At 40.5% G+C, this 20,194-nt stretch overlaps 1 protein-coding gene across 5 annotated transcripts in view; it reads right to left on the bottom strand.

Annotated features, from left to right (window-relative positions):
- Positions 1 to 4,724: 4,724 nt before the first annotated feature.
- The window catches only part of elavl2 (ELAV like neuron-specific RNA binding protein 2), a 28,898-nt gene continuing 13,428 nt past the window's right edge, over positions 4,725 to 20,194 (bottom strand). For 3 of the 5 annotated variants that reach the window (XM_079371213.1, XM_079371216.1, XM_079371212.1), the window contains 6 exons: positions 19,855 to 20,098; positions 14,262 to 14,365; positions 11,370 to 11,523; positions 9,635 to 9,860; positions 9,014 to 9,052; positions 4,725 to 7,380 (listed from right to left, as the gene is read on the bottom strand). In XM_079371213.1, coding sequence (XP_079227339.1) covers positions 7,050 to 7,380; positions 9,014 to 9,052; positions 9,635 to 9,860; positions 11,370 to 11,523; positions 14,262 to 14,365; positions 19,855 to 20,098 — 1,098 coding nt within the window. In that variant the 3' untranslated portion in view covers positions 4,725 to 7,049. The remainder of the gene's footprint in view (positions 7,381 to 9,013; positions 9,053 to 9,634; positions 9,861 to 11,369; positions 11,524 to 14,261; positions 14,366 to 19,854; positions 20,099 to 20,194) is intronic. The other 2 variants (XM_079371215.1, XM_079371214.1) reach the window with 2 other exon arrangements.

The following is a 20,194-nucleotide window of genomic DNA, read 5'->3' as shown; positions in this document are numbered from 1 at the left end:
TGTTGATTGCCGTGCTTGTGCCAGCGGCTTGCCACAGCTGCTATTCTGGGGGCTTGTCTTTGCGTGGGGGGAGTGAGAGAGAGAGAGAGAGAGAGTCAGAGGAGAGATTTTGCAATGGTGCTGCAAAATGAGAAATGACACGGTTTCCCCAAACGTGGCGCCTCATCGGCCTGTTATGGATTAGTTAAGGCTGTTATTCTAATCTGCACCCCTTTTCTTCACTGGCTCATTATGGAGCTGAGGTGCCAAGGCCTCATAGGGAGAATAACATGGAGCCTTGTTAGGAGTCGTTAGGGAAGATAGATGATGCCTTGTTGATAGGAGTCGGTGCCGATCTGACAGGACAGGAAGAAGCCAAGCTTCATCCATTTGTGATGTAAGAACTTAAATCCAATCACTGAACATGTTTGACCATGGACGGTGAAATAAGCAGCAGATCAAGGTTCTTTACACAGCCTGACGTCTTTGATGTCTGAAAAACGGAAATATGATGCAAAAGTGAAGCATTCAATATTGTATACTGCACCATGACAGCTCTCTCTGTAGTGTGGATAGAGGGACATTTCTGAGTGGAGCTTTGAACTTTACATTTAATGAAGTTCAAGCGAGGCAAAAAAAATCAGTGTTTTCAACTTTGCAATTGACACATTTGAATTTGTGTGCTGATCACCACTTATCCTCTTCCACAGACAGGAGCAACATGTCTAACCCCTTCTAACCACTCATTAAAACCAGCCGTGTTTAATGTAAGAACCTCGCACAAAAGGATAGGTACTTGTGGATTTACCTGTGAATTATCCGTGACACCGGGTCATTAAAGGGATCATATACAAGTCACATAAAGGACCGCTATTCATCCACTCTACCCCAATCAGCTCAAAGGCCTTTTCATTTCAAATGCTCTTGAGCGTTTCATCACCAGATGAAAGACAATGTTCTGCAGAGGACAAACAGTGTGAACAGAGCGCACCGTAAATCAGTGGAAAGGGTGATGGATGACACAAACACATTTTAACCTGCAGGGTCACAGCAAGAGGACAGTGTAGTTGTAATGTAACGGACATGGAGACATTTTTCCAAGTACAAAGAGGAGCTGCTTATTTAATTGATCTTTTCTTCAATATAACACAATTTCAGGTTCAGTTATACTAAATGTACAGAGGGGTAGAAGAAACGACTGATCAACTAATCAATCCATCAAACAAAAAAAAAACATTGCAAGTTGAACTTATTTTCAATGTTGGTTCAGTATAGTAATAATTTTAGGGTTGGAAGGTGGGAAGGACAAAGTAAGCATTGTCAAGGTGTTATGAAGTGGACGTATCCCCGTCTACACAACATATTCAAAAAGGCACGTTTTTGTAGCAGAGTTGCGAATGACCCGGGTTAGAAATATTTTTTAAGCCAAGCGCAGTTTGGTATATTTCTTTTCAATTAATGTAAAGTTATCTCACCTCTACAAGTAATTTGTGACAATCCAAAAATGCTGGTGTTTTCATGTTTGCAGATATACCGCTTTTGTGTGCTCAAATGTAACATTATGTCATTGACAAACTCCCATTTAACAGTGTGTGAATACAGAGCTCTCAACATACACAATAGCAGGGAACCAGCAGATGAAAAAGGCCTTTGTGCCTCACTTGTACTGTGGAATGTGAAGAGGAGGGTAGGTGCAAATTATAAATGAACATAATAGAAAATCTGGTGTGCCATAAATCACATCAGCAGACAGAGCATATGCAAATATCTTTTTCGTGCGCCTGCTGACATCAGCATCTCTGGACAAAATGTACAGCATATTTTATTTATCTCCTGTCCCATTACATACCATGTGTTAGGCTTTACAAGTGCAACAGGGAGGTTGTGACGTGGGAGTAGAAAATGGGTGGCATGATGATGAAGAGGACCATCTCTGTGACCCTTTTCTTCATCTACATACACACAGAACTGTGAGGTTGGGCAAAGGGAGACTATAATCAGGACTCACTGTGTGCTCACAAAGTGTGCCACGATAACTACTAAATATATATATCTTTTTATTTAGACGTCATTTAACCAGGTTGGTCCCCGTAAGATTAAGAGCATTTTCCCCAGCAGACCTTGTCAAGACAGTAATATGTGGATTATAGGTCAAAATTACTTGAGGGTGTGTTTACACAACTGCGATTTTTGTTGCGTTTTGGCTGTTTGTTTACATGACAACAGTGTTTTGGGTACCTAAAACCAGAAGGTTTTGAAAACAGCTTTCAAAGTGGAAACTTTTGGTAACAGCACCATCTGTGTTGCTGAGTGAATCAATAATACGCCGTTCTTTACATAAACTCGTATGCAATGAAGTTACAGTCAATAGCCAAGAGCGAAAGGGTGGACTACAACAACAATGGCGGAACCCCCAGTTCTATTTGTACTACTAGTGTACAAACATACGTTGGAATAGCCGTTTCCGTATGTTTACACCTCACCACTCTGTAGAAGGAAGAGTGTGTGAACGTCATTTAATTAGAGAGTCATAACACTAACATTCTCAGACGTTAATTTGTGTATCCGTCTGCAGGGTGCTTATTATCAATATGTTGCAACGGCACTAAAAGTTATAGGAGAGCTAAAGGTCTGTCAAATTGGCAACCAAAATGTAAAAAGATGCAAAAAAGTGCAAGAAATCTTTATCAGTGGCACAGACAGCATCTAACGTATCATACATAAAGTAGGTGATCCCAACATAAGGTTATAGTTTTTCTTAAACATTGTTAAACATTGACACGTGTTGGGAATAAAGGGGCTTGAATTATCTAAGAATTCTAGAAATGTTAAAATGTGGTTCGCTTGTGTCAAGTAAACTAGTGGATAATAGAGGCTGATCGATTGATGTGTGGTTAAAGTAATGGATAAAGTTAGCTATTTTTGATCAATTAAATAAAGACTAAAAGGTTAGCTGAAACTAATCACTCGAGACCTGATATTTTGTTAAGTGTCTTGAAGTAACGTTTATCAGTTGGGATTAATCAAATAAAAATTGATTGGTTGGTTGGTTGACATGGCTGTTGGGAACCCCTCAGTCACACAGACCAGACAACAAAACACCAATGAGTGCCCTTTGGTTATCTTTAACCTTGCAGTATCCATCGCACAATTCGAAGTCTAGGCCTTTCAGCAAGCAGTCGAACATCAACGGTGTCCTCTTCAAAGTTAAAGGCTCTTTTCTTTCACTCAAACTTTACACTTTCATAAAGGAATGACTGCTGGCTCAAAGATGCTGAACGGAGAAAGTCATTTTCAACCTCCAGTCTAAAGTCTGATGATTCATTGCTCTATTAGAAACCCACTGGCTGAAACAGTTTTCTTTACAACAAATAACTGAGAAGGATGTGACATCAATTTACACCAACTCATCTGTGATGGGCATTAACCACTGAGGCCTAATCCTATTTTAAACAGCAGCATGTAATCTCAACATATAGCGAGTGGATGTCCAATCACAAGACTCGTCTGCCATGATAAGACAGTTTGAGCAGGGGGAAGAGCCTTAAACATAGTCAGATAAGAAGAGCAGAACATTCTGTCACTCAGCCAAAGCTCCTCACATCACTATCTGTTTCCAGTAAAGCACAAATAACCAAAGAGCTGCCATGCAAACCTTAACACTGACAAGCGGGATGCTTTCAAACTCCAAAAATGACTCCTTTTATAGTGAAAACTGCTGTCAGGAAAGATTACTTCTGGTCCAACATGCAGGCTAATGGAACAGTAAATATGGGAGAGACTCTGAAAGCTTTTTATGCAGCACACAGATTAGCCTCCTTATCTTCTGCCAGCCAAACAGAGCAAAAATGACTACATGATTGAACTTGCCTTAAATATTGTTTCCATTAAAGAGCAATTGGCTTGATTTTTTTTTTTTTTTTTTTTACTTTTTAAACCCTCAGTGCACACTTTAAAGCTGTGGTTTCTTTAGCCGCTACCATCTGCGTCCTTCCAATGCCCCACAAAATGACAGTCGGGCAGTGTGAGGTGGCTGCGCAGTGGGGAAGCGCACTTCAAAGCAGGCCATTTCATCTTCAGCGAGGCTGTCTGCCTCAAGTGGAGCATGAGATAAAAAAAGAAAAGAAAAGGAAAGGTAAAAGAAACAAAAATCAATACTCTATATCAGGATTCTTGCTTTAAGCCTTGTGCTGCTCTTTGTGACGGCACATCCAAGCCTGCACCTGAACTCTGCCCCCATTATCAGTTGTGATAACTTCAAAAATCAGATGGGCATTTTTCAGAAGCTTGACAGGATACTTAAACTCCTGAGCTTTTATTTTCATTAAAAATCTCAAGGACAGAAGCAAATCTGTGGGCTAAGATTAAACTAGAGTAATAATCTAATGCAGCAACAGAACACAATCGAACACTAAAACTTTGTGACGCCCCAAAAGGAATAGACGAGAGTTTTTATTGTGATGTTGAGAGGCCTGGTTGGTTGCAGTGTACATTTAAAAAGGTTGAATTAGACTGATCTGCCTACGTACACGCTCCCCACTGAGGTTGGTATGTCTGTCTGACTTCAATTATTTAAAGAGCAGTGTACTGTCAGAAGAGAGGCATGCGTTTGTTGCTTACACTTCAAAAAGCAAGGTAAAAAATCATAGACGTGAGAAAGAACTGATTGCTTTTTCTCATTTTGAACAGGAAAAAGAATCGTCTTTGGAAACAGGAAAATGATGGGATCCAATCACAAAGCTTCATTGCCCTTCAACTTATTTATTGATGTACTGAACATGGAAAAAAATCCAAAGTATCCAAACACAAAGTAAAGAACATGTACATCCTTTTAAATACTCAACAAAAGATATTCTATTCCAAAAGAGCTGTGAACTGAGTCAGACTATACAACTTCAAATAAATAATCATTCTCATAGTAAGAATTGAGATAAGAGGGGTGGGAGGGAACATTTTATTTATGCCGGACCATCAGCACAATTTGTCAAGACCAAATAATGGTAAAGAAGTTAAAGGAAAAAGTTTGTTTTTAACAATGACTGGTCCGGCGTCAGAAATGTTGCCTCGACCCCACAGCAGCAAGTATCACAACTCATCTAGACTTAAATGTAACTTTTACATGTAACACAAAGAAGGAATAGATAAACAAGAAAACGCAGTCGCAAAGAGAATTATAGAATGCATAGCACACTGCTCATTTAAGGGGAAGCATGACGAGTAATTGGTTTAATGCCAAGCAGGATGCAGGTGCAGTATTCAGTGCATCTGAGGCTCCAGCATGAGTCCTCCGTCTGTTTGTTCGAGATGACCGAGATGTTGTTCGACAAACTCGCACAACCAAAGTTGGCTAAATGGAACTGCTTCACTGACCTTCCCCCCAAAGTGAATAAAGCAATATACACCTTTTTACCATTTTAAAGACAGGTTATATGCATTACGTATATATATGAGTATGAAAGAAAACAAACTAATCAAATAGTTCAAAACTGTGGTTTATATCCATTCTTTACCACATAAATATATATCTATAATGTTTATATATAAAAAACAAAAACATATGTCTATAGTTTCTTAATACTTTTTTTTTTTTTTTTTTACGAAGCAAGACTATCTACAGACCAAACAACCAACAAATTTGATGCACTGTAATGCTAGTCCATAGGACAACAAATCAAGTCAGTTAACAAAAGGAAAACTTAAAAAAGGTATATATCCAAATAAAAGTACCTTACATACTCAATAAAAGTAAAAAGAAAACGATATCTATAATATCACACTTTCCGATGAAGTCCAAACAAGAACCAAAAAAAGTCTGGCAAATACTCAACATAAAAAAGGACTTATTTACATAGCTCAAAGCTCCGGAGTAATCCCTTCTATACTTCCCTCTAGTTTTTCTTAAGCTGCTGCCTTCATTGGCTTGTCCTCAATCTTTCATACAAACTATGTAAAAACCCTTATTGGTCAATATTAAGACAAAATCAGTCTAATGTTAGATCGTAGGTACACCACAAACATGAGATCCGTCTGAAGGGAATCATTTAGGAAGAACTGATTTTCGATCCCCCCGCTTCCCTTAAAGATCTCTCCATGTTAGAATTTTGCATGCACTTTTAGCGAACAAACCTTCGTATTTTGTCCGTTTCCAAATCTAAAATCGGAAAGCGAGGTGCTAGTCTGAACAACCAGGATGACGGGGGGACCCACAAGATGATTTTACAAATGAAACCAGCACTGCCATTGATTCTAGAATCTAAAGGTAATACAAAGATCTCAAAAGGTATCTTTTACATCATAAATCTTCCCAGAAATTTCAACCACTGCAAACTTTCCTGTAAAGTTCAAAAGCTCACAAGGTGTCATATGAAGATATTTCTCAAAGTATCCAAGTCAAAATATTTTGTTCCAGGTCCAGTAAAAAGTTTCTCCAAATTTTTCTTTTTATAAAAATAGATGCTTTTTAAACCCACATCAAAGAGGTTCTTAGCTCTTTGGCAAGGTACTGCTTTAAGAATTTTTTTTTTTGTCTTTTATCCATTAAGTTTACAATAAGCAACATTATGCAGCCAACCAATGACCAACTCATATTACAATGAACAGAATACTTACAAAATCAACTGAACTGCAAAGAGTATAAAGTAAGTACTTGCTAACCACTCGAGGCATAACTCACCTAAGGCAAAAATCAGGACACAGAGAAATACAAAAGGAAATCACTACACAAAACCTTACAAGACTTACTGTTTCAAAGCAGATGTGCAACAAAATGACAAAACCTATAGTAACGTTTGAGACGGTCCATCTGTAAAGACAGCAAGAGAATTCAACATCACAGGCATTCACACCTGCAGGACTTTTTTTCTTGTTTTAAAGTATATTGAGAAGATTCAAAGCGTAGCAATGAAAAGAAGAAAAAAAAAAAAATCACATTGTTGGACGCCCAATATTGTTTTTCTTCGTAACACTGATTTACAAAGCTGTTTATACTAATGTAGAAAGATACGGTCAATGCGCTTCCATTTTCTCTTTCAGTTTTCTGCTGAGTTTTCTAGAAACAATCTCAGGAGGAATTAGGCTTTGTGTGTTTTGTTGGTTTTGAACGAGACTTGCAGCACTCTGTCCCCGAGGCGATATCCATTCAAGCTTGCTATGGCCACGGCCGCTTCGTCGTAGTTAGTCATGGTGACAAAACCAAATCCTTTGCACTTGTTTGTGTTGAAGTCGCGAATAACCTTGACGTTTGTGACGGCACCAAATGGCCCAAACATCTGCCAGAGGATGCTTTCATCCGCGTCTGGAGCCAGATTGTAGACGAAGATACACCAGCCGGTGCCTGCATGCCCCGGGATGTTGATGCCAGCCAGGCTGGTCACTCCGTCAATGGCCATGGGCGAGAACCTGCTGTAAAGAACAGACATCACAAGGGGTCACGACCAGAGCCAAAATCAACAACATGAGATCATGCAAGCAAGGCTAAAGAGTGTTCATCATTTTTAAACTGAGAGGTACAGTAACACATTACATTACAGATATTCTTCTAAAAGTGAACACTTTCTTCAGCAAGTGACGAGTGAAGACGTCCACCTCGTCCCACAGAGGAATGCTGAACGGTCATTGTTCTGAACAGAACACTTTTCACATCACACCTAGAATTAAAACATCTGTGTTCGACACTTCTGAAGATGGGCCTACAAAGACCCGAGCCAAAAACCATTTACTCCAGAACAGAAAGTGCCAAATTATAATAAGTAGCACATTCAAGTGGAAAATTGTGCCAAGCCTGAAATAAAAGCCACACAGAAGACCTGGCTTTTGGTAAATGTGGTTTTTGCAGTTTGATGAAACAAAATTCAATGTGCATGGAAAGCCTATGAATTATTGCAGAAGGTGTCACATAAGATTAGCTGCTCCAGTTGGCCTCTCAGGGAACATCCACCGTGACAGGTGCGCTCCCAGCATCAAGGACACGCAGAGAGATTTGGCAACCAAGACGTCAGCCGACGGGCCGGGCAGAAGAGAAAATCACAGGTCTATTGTCGCCCGTGATGGGCCTTTGAGCTTTCAGCGGATTGGACTTCAATCATAGTCCAGGAAGGCATTCTTATAAAACTCAACTTAGACAAACTGGTATCCTGGCGAATCCTGAAAGCAGTCTGATGCAACAAAGTTTAAAACAGGACAGGGCTGTCCATAATAGATCAAGGTGAGAGTCTGGAGCGCAAAAATACAAGTATGCAATTTTGTGCAATAGCAAGTAAGAGATTGAAGAATTCTGTCCTTTGTTATGTAGACAAGCAGTGGAGACAATGCTTTAATCTAGACATGTTGTGACATTATGCAGAGATTAAAGGAATTCAGAACATCACCGTCACTAACCTGACAGAGACATATCAGACCTCATCTGATTATTTGAAGCACATGTCTCGACCTGCTGGTTTTTAAGTCATACATGAAGAATTTCACTTTATAAATCATAACGGCCTTAAACAGGTACAGGATGACGTACTAAGGTTTGCTTTCTTTGCGTTCACGTCATGTGCTCCTTAATTCTTGCTATCTGTGTATTGATGCCACACCTAAAAAACACTGTTCTATGCTGCAGTGATTTCTTAGCGCCCACCTGTTCCAAGAACTCAGCCACCTCGTGCTTTGATTTACTGAGGCTGAGTGAAAGAGAGCGTTTGTGTTCATTGGTTGGATCTCGAGGCATGTGTTACACAAGTCTACCTTTCTTTATCGTGCACACCAGCTAAATATTTGCATCATCACTTGCTGTTCCAACAAATACCCTGAGACTGGATTATGGCTGTACATTTGTTTGAGCAGCGAAGCACTAATGCAAGCAAACAAAGCTTTTTTTTTTTCTCTTTGAATTCAATCAAGGCTACCTTATGCAGTGTTAACTACCTACGCATGTTGCCAAGGGCTCAAGCAGGAAAATATCAACATAAGGGAAAACAATATATCCCATCAGTTCCCTCATGTCAGGTGTGAATTTCCTTCAGGACCAATTAAAACACTAAAATCAATTTACCTTTTGACTCCATAGGCCATGTTCAGCAGATTGTCCAACCTAAGAAACACAAACAGCACAACATACAAACATGAATGTCTCTCTCTCTTTTTTTTTTTATGAGGCTGATGATGCGTCTCGAGAGGATGACAGACATGAGTAATACTTCTGATCTTATTTATAGTCAGTCGTTGCGTTCAGGTGATTCCCCAGACTGTGTCCTTATTAACTTGCAGGCTGAACTCGTCTCTCAGTATTCACCTACACAAACAGCCTTCAGTCTTTCTATGAACCGACAGCCTCCTGTTGGCTCGTCTGGAAAAACTGTAGCCTCATGTCCACAGCTTCATTTCCACATTTTAAACAAAATCTGGACTCAATTGCCCTGAAAAAAGACAAATCGATTTGATTTTGGAGTCCTTTAACCAAGTATTGCTCGTCTCATTTGACAAATTCTGCTTCTATGTGTCATGGGCCTAAAGCTGTAACAGGAGGAACACGGCTAAGTTGAAATTGTGAAAATGAGGATGAATCATTCTGTCCAAAGTATCGATGAAGATTTTCATGAGACTGCTGAGAGACAATATCAACTAGGCTCAGCTCTAATCGGATTCTCTTTTTTTTTTGGTGTGCCCCTTTTACCTGAAGCGTTGTGCCTGCTGTGCGAGGGGTCCTGGGTACCTTCGATTGGGTGACTGATACAGCTGGGACAGCAGGGCCTGGCTGGTCTTCTGGCTCGGGTTGTTTGCAAACTTGACTGTGATTGGCTCGGTGGCACCAGGCGGCTTCTGACAGTTCAGACCTTTGATGGCCTCCTCAGCCTCAACCCGACGGTCAAAACGAATAAAACCAACTCCTCTGGAGACACCTGTGGAGGTCAGTGAAATACTCTGTTAAACGTTTTTAACTTCCATTAAAAGTCATAAAAACATTCAGTGAAAACCTGCAGCATCATCTAACAGGGTATATTCACTTTATTTTCATTTGTCTGTAAACCAAAATCATGAGACAATTTGAAGCATCTCAAATTGTACCCTTGCAAAGGTTTAAGTCATCAGAAATGGTAAAGGCTAACATCTCAGTGGTACAAAGATTCCAGGGTTTGTAAGTGCTGCCATAAAATTTATGTCTGAAATAGAAAAATGTGAAGTGTTTGGAATCCTAATCGTTAATAATCCCCAGAATGAGCCTACAGGCACGAGCAACAAGGACATCCACACACGCTGCAAAGACTGAATCACCTGGTAACATCTAAAGCACATGGGACATGTGCAGCAAGAGAAAGAGGCAAGACACCAGCAGCCATAACAATCATGAGACAGTGGTGGACAGCAGGGGACAACAAAGACCAAGAGTGCAGACTGTGAAAAGGAAAACCTCAGAGAGCGGCAGAAAGAGGAGAACCAGAAATCAAGGCACCAATTTTTCCTAGCATAACGTAACTTTAGCTCAAACTTTACAGACAGCTGGATAGTAGCATCCCTTTGAGAAGATAAACTAAAAAAAAAATACAAATCACATTAACAATTTCACATTATTTAACTATTGGATTGACTGCATTTAAAGGCGAGCTACTTGTTAAACGGTGGACAGATATTTCCAGTTTGTCTTTACATTGTTCCACTGACTCATTTACCTCTGACTGCCTTTTGGCTCTTGGTCTTGTTTTTCTTCCTGCTGTCCATCAGCCTTGAGCTTCAGTATCAAGGTAAGTGGTCCGTCATGCTCATACCCCAGGTAGCTTTTTACTTATTCAGTGTTTTGTATTCGTTCTGATAATCGTAACTTGTTTTTTGAACCCTTGTTTTTTGTCCTTTAGAGCTACAGCGCATCAGAAGGCATCTTTGGAGTAAGTGCTGGTCTGTGAAGTTTGTCACTTTGAACAGTTTGCAACACTCAAACGTCATTCTCCTGAAACAAATGGTAATTAAGACAAACATCCCCATGTGGCATGTCTGGAGGAATATGGGGCGTTTACGCAGCACAGGACCTTTGGGAAATGTCTCGGTGAAGGATTCTGTTGATCAAGGTTTCATGAGAGTTCTGCTCTTCATGACAGCTGAGAAATGAAGAATATAACGGCTCTAAGTGCATTTCATTTCCTGCTCGAAACAGGTATTGCATGTACACCTTGGGGATGAAAAAAAAAAATAAAGCAGGAGGTGGCAAGTACAGACAGAAGGAGACTGGACGGAAAAGGAAATTATGAAGCATAGAGTCCTCTTACTTTGAACCCACTTCGTATCTATGCACACACTTGGTGGAAAATCACATTTTTTGGGGACATTTGCCGCCACATTCCTGATGTTTTGAAGGCTTAACTGAGTCGGGAAGGAGGGGGAGTAAGAACTACGGACAGCCGTCGTGTCCTACTCACCAGTCACCTGGTCCACCAGAATGCGTGAGGTAATGATGCGTCCATACTGAGAGAAGAGCTGCTCCAGTTCTTTCTGAGTCATGGTTTTTGGCAAGCCACTGACGTACAAATTTGCATCTCTGATGGAGGCGGAGCTTGGACGCGCATAGGAAACCTACAGACGGAGACATGATAACCATCAACACAAGTATCTATTACCAGCATTAATACACTCAGACATTTGTGATTCAAACAGACGAGCAGGCTTCTCGTTGACCTTTTGGTTTTATCCATTATCTATGACAACTCAAAAAAGGTGTCTTACGACTAAATTGGACAAATGTTCATATGAATTAATACAAATCAAACGCAAACAGACCAAGATTAACTCCAGGTAGCACTAGTTATTTTACAGATCACAAGTTCCAGACCAGATTGTAGATTTCGATCAGATTGTTGTTTTGGATCTAAACAATGCATCTGGTCCTCTAGTTTTCTTCACTATAGCAAACACTACACAAAATGGTACAACTACATTAATAATAATGATAACAATAAGAAGAAGTAGCAGTTAGACCTAAACTCTGGTTTCATTCGAGTACATCAGACAGTAATACAAAGAAACATTTTAAAAACAGGATTTATGGAGGCATTATTCAGGGGCATCCACTTCAACCAAAAAAAAAAAAAAAGAAAAAAAGATTGAGACTTGGAAGTCGTGTTTATTAAAGGCTACACCATGTTTGTGTGGCCAGGTTGATCTGAACGGGTCACGGCTCAGGTGGGATCTGTTTCATCACTACGCAACACAACTTGAGACTAATCCTGCCGGCTCTTTTTTAAATAAAAAATAAATCATTTAACTGAAGTCCTCGCCTTGATACTGGACGAAAGAAGCTCGTGGTAGGATTTCAGAAAAGTCTAAACTTTGCTTGGTAGACAACAGCACAAATAAACCCACATTGTGCTTCCTGTTCAGTCAGAACACACCTGACAGGACACATCTGTCAATGAGTTGGTGTAACACTGAAAGGATTTCTTTGAGGAGATTTGTTGAACACTGACATGATCCAGAAATCTCATACATTTAGATGTGGCTCTTACTTTTACCTTCACAAATTGATTATTTAAAGACCATACGACGATGGCGTGATGTAGTTCTCACTTGCCTCGTTCACGCCCTGTTTTTCCTCCTATCATATTTATGGACAGTGACGAATCAGTCTTGCAGAAAAAGTGAAACTGGTGCAGTTTCTGTCCATCATCTCGGTTGGAAGTGTGACAGAGATGGACGCAGCATTGGGCCCGTCTAGACAGCTCTCATTTAAAAATAAATTCATCATTTCCTGATATGGATACAGACAACAGAGGAACGTATCCCCCTCTTAAATCTAATCTCATCTCCTGTCTAAAGTGAGAAAATGTGCAGAGCGCTAAGCATAGGACCACATAAAAACGCAGCATAAATCAACATTTGTCCATAAACACGGCCAGGTAATAGAAAACAGAGAAAGACTAGAGATGCATCTAGCAGCTCCTTTGGATCAATACATCATTACACCCCTGAGTAGTCATAAAGTCATTTTTTCCCAGTGCAGCGGCCCATTTTCAGTCATGTAGACACTTAGACAATAAAATGTAGAAGGAAGCGATGCAGCTGATGGTTGTGTGGAGGATTAATACGGAGACTCAAAGAGAAGGAAAAACGAGTCCCCTGGATCCTGTGATTCCCTCTCTGCTGGCTCTACTGTCAATTACCTGAATGGCACCACCACTGTATTTAATTACAGTCTTAAATTGTCCTATAGAAAGTCCCTCTCTGCAGTCGTATGCAAAGGTGTTGTGAGAAAAGGATTTACTCACTTTAATTAAACCTTCAAAAAGGATTCCTTCATGTGCTCTCACATCGATAAGAGCTCCACACGGCCGCCCCACCTCTCTCACTCTCGCCCTGACGGGAAGGCTGACAGAGCAAACGTGATGGCTAACGCTCCCTGCCCACGGCCAGGCTACTCCCCTGCTTCTCCTCATCCCCGCCTCGCTCGCTCTCCCTCCCTCCAAGTCTCACCTTCACACTTCATTTGATGCTAATATTTGCAAAGTATATTCCTCCACGTCGCTGGGTTTATTTGCACTTCTGACAGAGAGGCTAGAGGATTTTGTATGGTGTGATGTATAAAGATGTTTCCACGTTCTACTTTCAGAGGTATGAACTGAGAATGGGGTGAGGAGAAAAAGATGTGTTCTGTTTGATTCATGAGAATGAAGAGGTATGGCTGATAAGTGGGCTCAGCTACAGCCGTGATATTCAAACGTTAAATACTGAAATTATCCCGTGTGCAGCCCACATTTTGGTGCGATTCAAACAGACATTTTCATCACTAAATGTGTGTTTGCTCAAAGATGATTTCGCTTAAACCCTTCTGCAGATGTGAGAAGGAAGACCACCGCAAAAAACATCACATCTAATAATCCGTCTCCACCATCCTCATATCCTGCAGTACTATACGCAGCAAATAAGATTTTCCAGCAGCACATTGAGGGCTACATTGCCTGATGAATGCTAATGGCAGCCACCTCCCTGTAAAGACATACAGCAGTACTACAGCACATGCAACCATAGAAACAGTTCTGCTCCACTTGAGGCCCAGGCAGAGCCGCATGTGCCCAGATTAACAATAGGCTCCCTTTCCACCCCACATTTCTCCTGCCTCATTATGCCTCGACTCCAGCCCTGAGAGTCGGTCTTGAAAGGCATGTGTTGGATTTCTGCTTCTGGTCATGAATGGTAACTGATTTCAGTGAGTGGGATATGACTGCCTGATTAGCTCGCTCTCTGGAGATTAAAAAAAAAAATCATGAACATGTCGATGCCCGTCAGCCGATTTATAGAAAACATAGATTGCTTCTTACCTTGATGGTTTTGGTCTGAAGTCTCAAGCCATTTAAGGTGTTGATGGCTTTTTCTGCATCCTTGGGGTCCACGTAATTGACAAATCCATAGCCCAGGCTCTGCCCTGCAATCACAAGACCTTGAATAAAATAAAGTGCATGCTAAATATAAATGCAGACAGTGTAAACATCATGGCTTTTTAAGGCTGTGAAATGGTCATGTTAAACTCCTCCTGATTGACGGATGAATACAGACTGATATAACTTGAGGTTATCTGATATGGTGCTGGGTTTTTTTTTGTTTGTTTTGTTTTTTAAAAATCGACAGGCTCTCTTGCTCGGGATTTTTGAGATCAAAATAAGAATCTGATCAGACAAATCACAATACAAGAGTTAAGATTGATTGTTTTTTTTTTATCCCCTTTCATTGTTGTGTCTTGAGCTCTTTTTCAAGAATTACGTGTTTGTCAAAAAACCTAGATGAAAATGACTCGAGTCAAACTTCTCACATTAAAAACGACAGCCGATCGCTCTGCTTTCCCAGCAGCTCGTCTCTGACACAGTGCAGTAGCCAGAGCTCAATGTGTTCCCCTCCCTCCACAGTTTATCTCTAAAATGTACAATAGATTGACACCCACTCTTTATGTGCACAGAGGCAATTCAATTTCCTCCACCCACACTGCTGGGTCCCTCTGCAATTCCACTGCCGGTCAAGTTCACCAGCTCGAGCTGCTTCAGCATATTAAAAGTCCACATAAACAACTTGGTTTGAAGACTTTACGTGATTAGAGGTTCAAAGAAATGATTGAGGATGCATGGGGTTTATTTATAGAGAATCTAAAAGGTCTGCACTTGTCCATCACATCGTTCAGACATCTGAATCAAACCCTCTGAACTCAGAGGGTTTTCTGCAGGACTTCCCGTGAGATTCATTAGCTTGACATGCTGCACAATGTTCAGACTTTGTAAACATAAATATGCACGTTTTAAAAGTATGTCACATAAACTCATTTGTGCATCGCGAGGAAAATTCAAACAGACAGCTGGGTGTCAAATATTGCTTGCAGCATTGACACCCTATATGGAGGCAAACTGCTGTGATCTATCTTACCACCGTGAATAAGTGCTCTCATGGGTTGTTCTGCTGTGATCAAATAAGGTTCATAAACTTAATTTCACCTTGCATCTCTGGGACTGATATAGCCAGGAGAAACATGCTGTGCTTTGAAATGAGCTGGTGAAATGACACTTTTACTTAAGCCTGGAGGGTAAAGCGCCCGCTGCCTTTGTGCATCCTGTGTTCTACTGTACAACACTGTACGCAACGCCCTTATCGTGATGTCTTCATATGGAAACGTCAAGTCTGGGCTAAATCAACATGACCTCTAAGATGTTCTGATTATAAACAACTTGTTCACTTTCAGCTGTCATTACGGAGGAGAGGAGTCGTAATGAGATGCACTTTCAAACACAGAGCTGCACCCAGTTTCCAGTGAAGGAGAGGGCTGCCCGTAGTGGGAGGAAAAAGAAACGCGCGCACACACAAAGACTAAGCTGTAGCAGCAGCAGCAGCAGCCAAGGCGAGAACATTTAAAGCAAAGAGGAAGCATGCATCTCTCTGGTGATTACTTAACATCTGATGTAGCACCAGCACACAGATGTAGGCTGGCTTAAATCCATTGCCACAGGGCCAAGGGAGAGACAAAAGCAACACAGTCTGGAGGGGATGGGATTTTATGTAGAGCCGAAATTGAAATCAGAGCATCGTTCCTTAAAAATGACTCGGAGGCTTTGAATAACATTAAGGGCCTAATTTCTCTCCCAACTTAGTCTGAAGTCAGTTTTTCCTGTCCCAATTCTAGCTTTGATCAGATAAAAAAAAAAAAAAAAAAAAAAAAAAAGGGATTTATAAAATGCTTCATGTATAAAAGACTGCTGGTTAGATACTATTCATGTGCATCAAGCCATGCAGCCACATACCATTGAATGCATCACAAGGCTGAAATGACAGGAACTAGCTCAGTCGCAGGATTTAGTCAAACAACTGACACTGAAATATTGACAGACTAAATGCACTGGGAACCATTACATAAAGCTACACTGAGCACACACGTCAAAGCAATTTCTTTCAAATTTCTGGTAGTTTCACTGGAACACACATCAGGAATTTGACATTACACTACGATAAAGCTGTCCAGCTTCACTGGTCTCACGATTCAATTAAACTCCACGTCACACGCTCGCTCAAGTAGCACACTGGAAAACAACACGACACATGTTACTTCTCACAGATGCATACAATTGTGGTGCGCTCTAAGAAATGTTTCACAGGAGTGAGAAGCTGCACACTCGCATAAATAAACCTCCAGCACGCTCGGATTTTCTCTATCAGGACATGAAGCAAGACAAACAACGGCCCGACTAAGACTATTCCATGGGAGCAGAGGAAGTCCCACAGTGAAGTTAATGTTATGTGCACACAATGACACAGCAACTTTTACACTGATACTTCACCTTGTTAAAAAATATTAAACTAATGAGCTAAAGTTTGACTTAAATGTATTCATGGCCTTGACATATGATCATTGACGCTGAAGAAACACTTCAGTGTCAATGATAAAGTTTCAAAACTGTAAACAAGAGACTGGACTGCCGAGCATTGTCAGCACCAAAGAAGAGCACGCCTTCGAGGTCAGTGTGTCTGCTTAAATCTACTTGTGATTTTAAATTAAACTTTAACTTGTGTCTGTCAAGGTGCAAAGTTGGATAACACACAGCGCCATATTGGAAAACTTCTCGTCATCCATTGTTTTTACTTCTTTCCACTAAAAGATCAAACTGGATTTTTTAACTGCTGGTCTGCAGACTGAAGTCCTCCTGGGGCTTTCAGCAAATCTCTCCTCAGTCAAACATCACACAAGGTCAGCAATGTTACCGAATAAATCTCAATCTCCATTTTTTTGCACTCCCCCTCATTATGGAGGCGTGTTGCATTACCTCAAGTCCTTCTTAACTCAAGGCCGCGGCTTTCTAACAACTTGTTTTATTTAGTTCCTCGCACTTCATTATCTGGGAGTGCTATGTTCCAACATATCGCGCATTTTCATGTTCAATCACCCAGCAGGCTGCACTCAGCGCTGATTTTAGACGAGGGTCACTTGTCAGATCAGCTCGACCTATTTCATACATTAGCAATCACATGTATTTCTGCCCTGCATGACTTTACAAAGACATTTATTCCATGCAAGACGACACACTTGACAGTGTGTCATCAGTGGATGACAAAAGTATCAATTCAGTGAATACATAATGAGAGACACATACACACTAACTAGAGCCTGTGGAGTGTCTCTCATTAGTTTTGAGTGACATCTACTCATTTAGTATATACAGCGCTATGCTGACAGATTGGGTTGCAACAATAGTTAAAAATAATCTACATTGTCAAACATCTAACAAGACTGCTTTTGACACCAAGACAAACAAAAAAAGGTTTTTTTTTGGCTGAAAAAAAGTCAGACATTAAAGGAATAGTTAAAAAATTATTCATGTGTTTAGAATTTAGATGCAAATTTGATTTCAGATCTTTTTCCAACCCTAACTTAAGACTTTGATACAAATGATACAGATGTAAGAAGCATCTCTTCGAATAAATTTCTTTTCGAGATGGTCTAATGAAGACATACACAGGACCATGCAGTCTACAAGCATGGCTTAGTGTAATCTACATGGAGGACATGGCAAATGGTGGAGTTGCTGCTTGCAGTTGTGAATAAAGGTGAGATATATAAACATTGAACAGCATGAACCATTAACATTGGAAAATCAAATGTGGGTTGGGGTGCATTATGGATCTTATTTCAAAGAAGACATCACAATAAAGACAGATTCTCAAAGCTGCAGCCTCTAAACTCAACGGTGTGTTTCAGTAAGAGCCCTGTGACCTCCAGCCACATTTTAACAGAAAGATCTGTTCCCCTGAAAAAGGCTGCTTAAGTTTCAGGACCAAATGTAAATGGAACAGATGTGGGTGTACATGTCTGTAAAGAGGCCACAGAGCCACATCACAATCAGCAGATGGAGGAAGGTTCAGGTAACCTTGACCACAAAACCGCCTGCAGATAACAAAATCCACAAGACTCAGACGCAATGTTTCAGCATTAAAATAACCTGAGATTATTTGCACTTCTTCTAACTGCTCAAGACATAGGAGATATAATAGTGCAATTAAAATTAACATCCTGTTAAACGCCCGCATTAAAACTACAGAAATATCTCTTTAGATGGACCCCCCCCCCCCCCCCCCCATCACCATCTATTGCCCTAGGGCCTCTTTTGATTTGGAAATGCCATTTTGCTAGTGGCACCAGTATCATGCTGCATATTAAAGCAGTATAACAGCAATTAAAATCAGTGTTATACTGCTGCGTGCAAGGTTTTAAAATAGATTGTTAGAAGAGACGGCCATATATTCTTCATAATGAGATGCAGAATGATTGGCTGCCTTTCAAAATAAATGCCTCTGCATTCATTGGAGGTAAAAAGGTCAGGAGTTATAATTTATGATGCTAGGAGTCAAACAGACAAAGAGGATATTCCATGCTGTGCATGCATAAACTGAAGAGCTCTTGGCATGGACAATAAGAGCAGTGCCCAACTGACACGATATTTGGGTTTAATGTTGTAGAGAGTCTGGAGAGAAGGACACAATCTCATTTCACCTGAAACAAAGGAGAAAAAAAAAAAAAAAAAAAAAAAGGAAAATATAATTGCCACATGAAATGTAAGAACCCTGATTCAATGGAAGCAGGAGACTAAACCTCTTAAATCAGCAAAGTATGTACCAGTGTTTCACACAGACTGACGAGATACCTGGGTGAGAGTGTATGTGCATGAGATTGGCATTTTGTTTTGTCCTTTCTTTTGTCTTTAGGTACATTTCAATATCAGGTTTGTATTATTGTTTTTTCCCCTCTAAATTAATTTAGTTTTTGGAAGAAGCAACTTTAATCTGCTGAATTTATTTACGCACGTGCACAAACCCAAACACCGGAAGTACACATTTTGCATTCTGAAAAGTTCTAATCGATATTTGTAGGAGTCCAGCACAGAATCAGCAGCAAGTTGCTGTAAATTAAATACAGACATGAGGGGTGTTCGGACAGTGGACCTTCTCTCTTCTTGTGAAGCCTGTGTGATACTGCTCTCTTGGTTTTTTTTCGTGCCATGAGGTCCAGAGAGTGCGCCCTTCCCTCTATTGCCCGCACTCTACTCTCTCTCCTCTCGTTGTCTTGCACACTCAAGCAATTTTGTATAAAATAAAAAAAGGTCATAAATATATTTTGGCAGCCATCAATTTACTCAGGCGGCCCACCCAGGTATCGTCTACATGAGGGAAATAATGTACTGTATATGTTGGGCCACGTGCTGTTAACCAGCCATAGACGGCTGGGCCAGGTACCAAAAAAAAAAAAGAGGCAAATCACAGTGCTTCACCAAGCTATCAAAAGCATCACGACAAAGGGAAAAAGAAACATTCAAATGTTACTATCAATGTGAGAAAACTACTACAAAAACTGCAAAAGCTAAAAAAAAAAGCAAACAGTTGCGTTACCTGTGATTTTGTCTCGGACTAGTTTACATGACTCGATTTCTCCGATGCTCCCAAACAAACTCTTCAACTCCTCCTGGGTCATGTTCTGAGGCAGATAGTTGACTATCAAATTAGTTTTACTGTCCTCTATGCTCCCTGACTCTACAGGTGAGGAGCAGTTGTTTGAGATTGTTGACGGACCGTTGCTCGTGTTGTTGCAAGTTGGCCCATTTGACAGCTGTGTTTCCATGGCAGCAATTACCTGCTAAAGAAACAAAGAGAAATCAAGTTAAGACCACGTACAAATCAAGCTAAAACATCTAAAGCACAACTCAAAAAACAGGACTCTCTTCATACAGAT

This window comes from Symphodus melops, assembly GCF_947650265.1.
Source record: "Symphodus melops genome assembly, chromosome: 20".
In the NCBI taxonomy this organism is placed as follows: Eukaryota; Metazoa; Chordata; class Actinopteri; order Labriformes; family Labridae; genus Symphodus; species Symphodus melops.
Note: the sequence above shows the minus strand (reverse complement) of the source record. Positions and strands in the feature narration are given on the sequence as shown.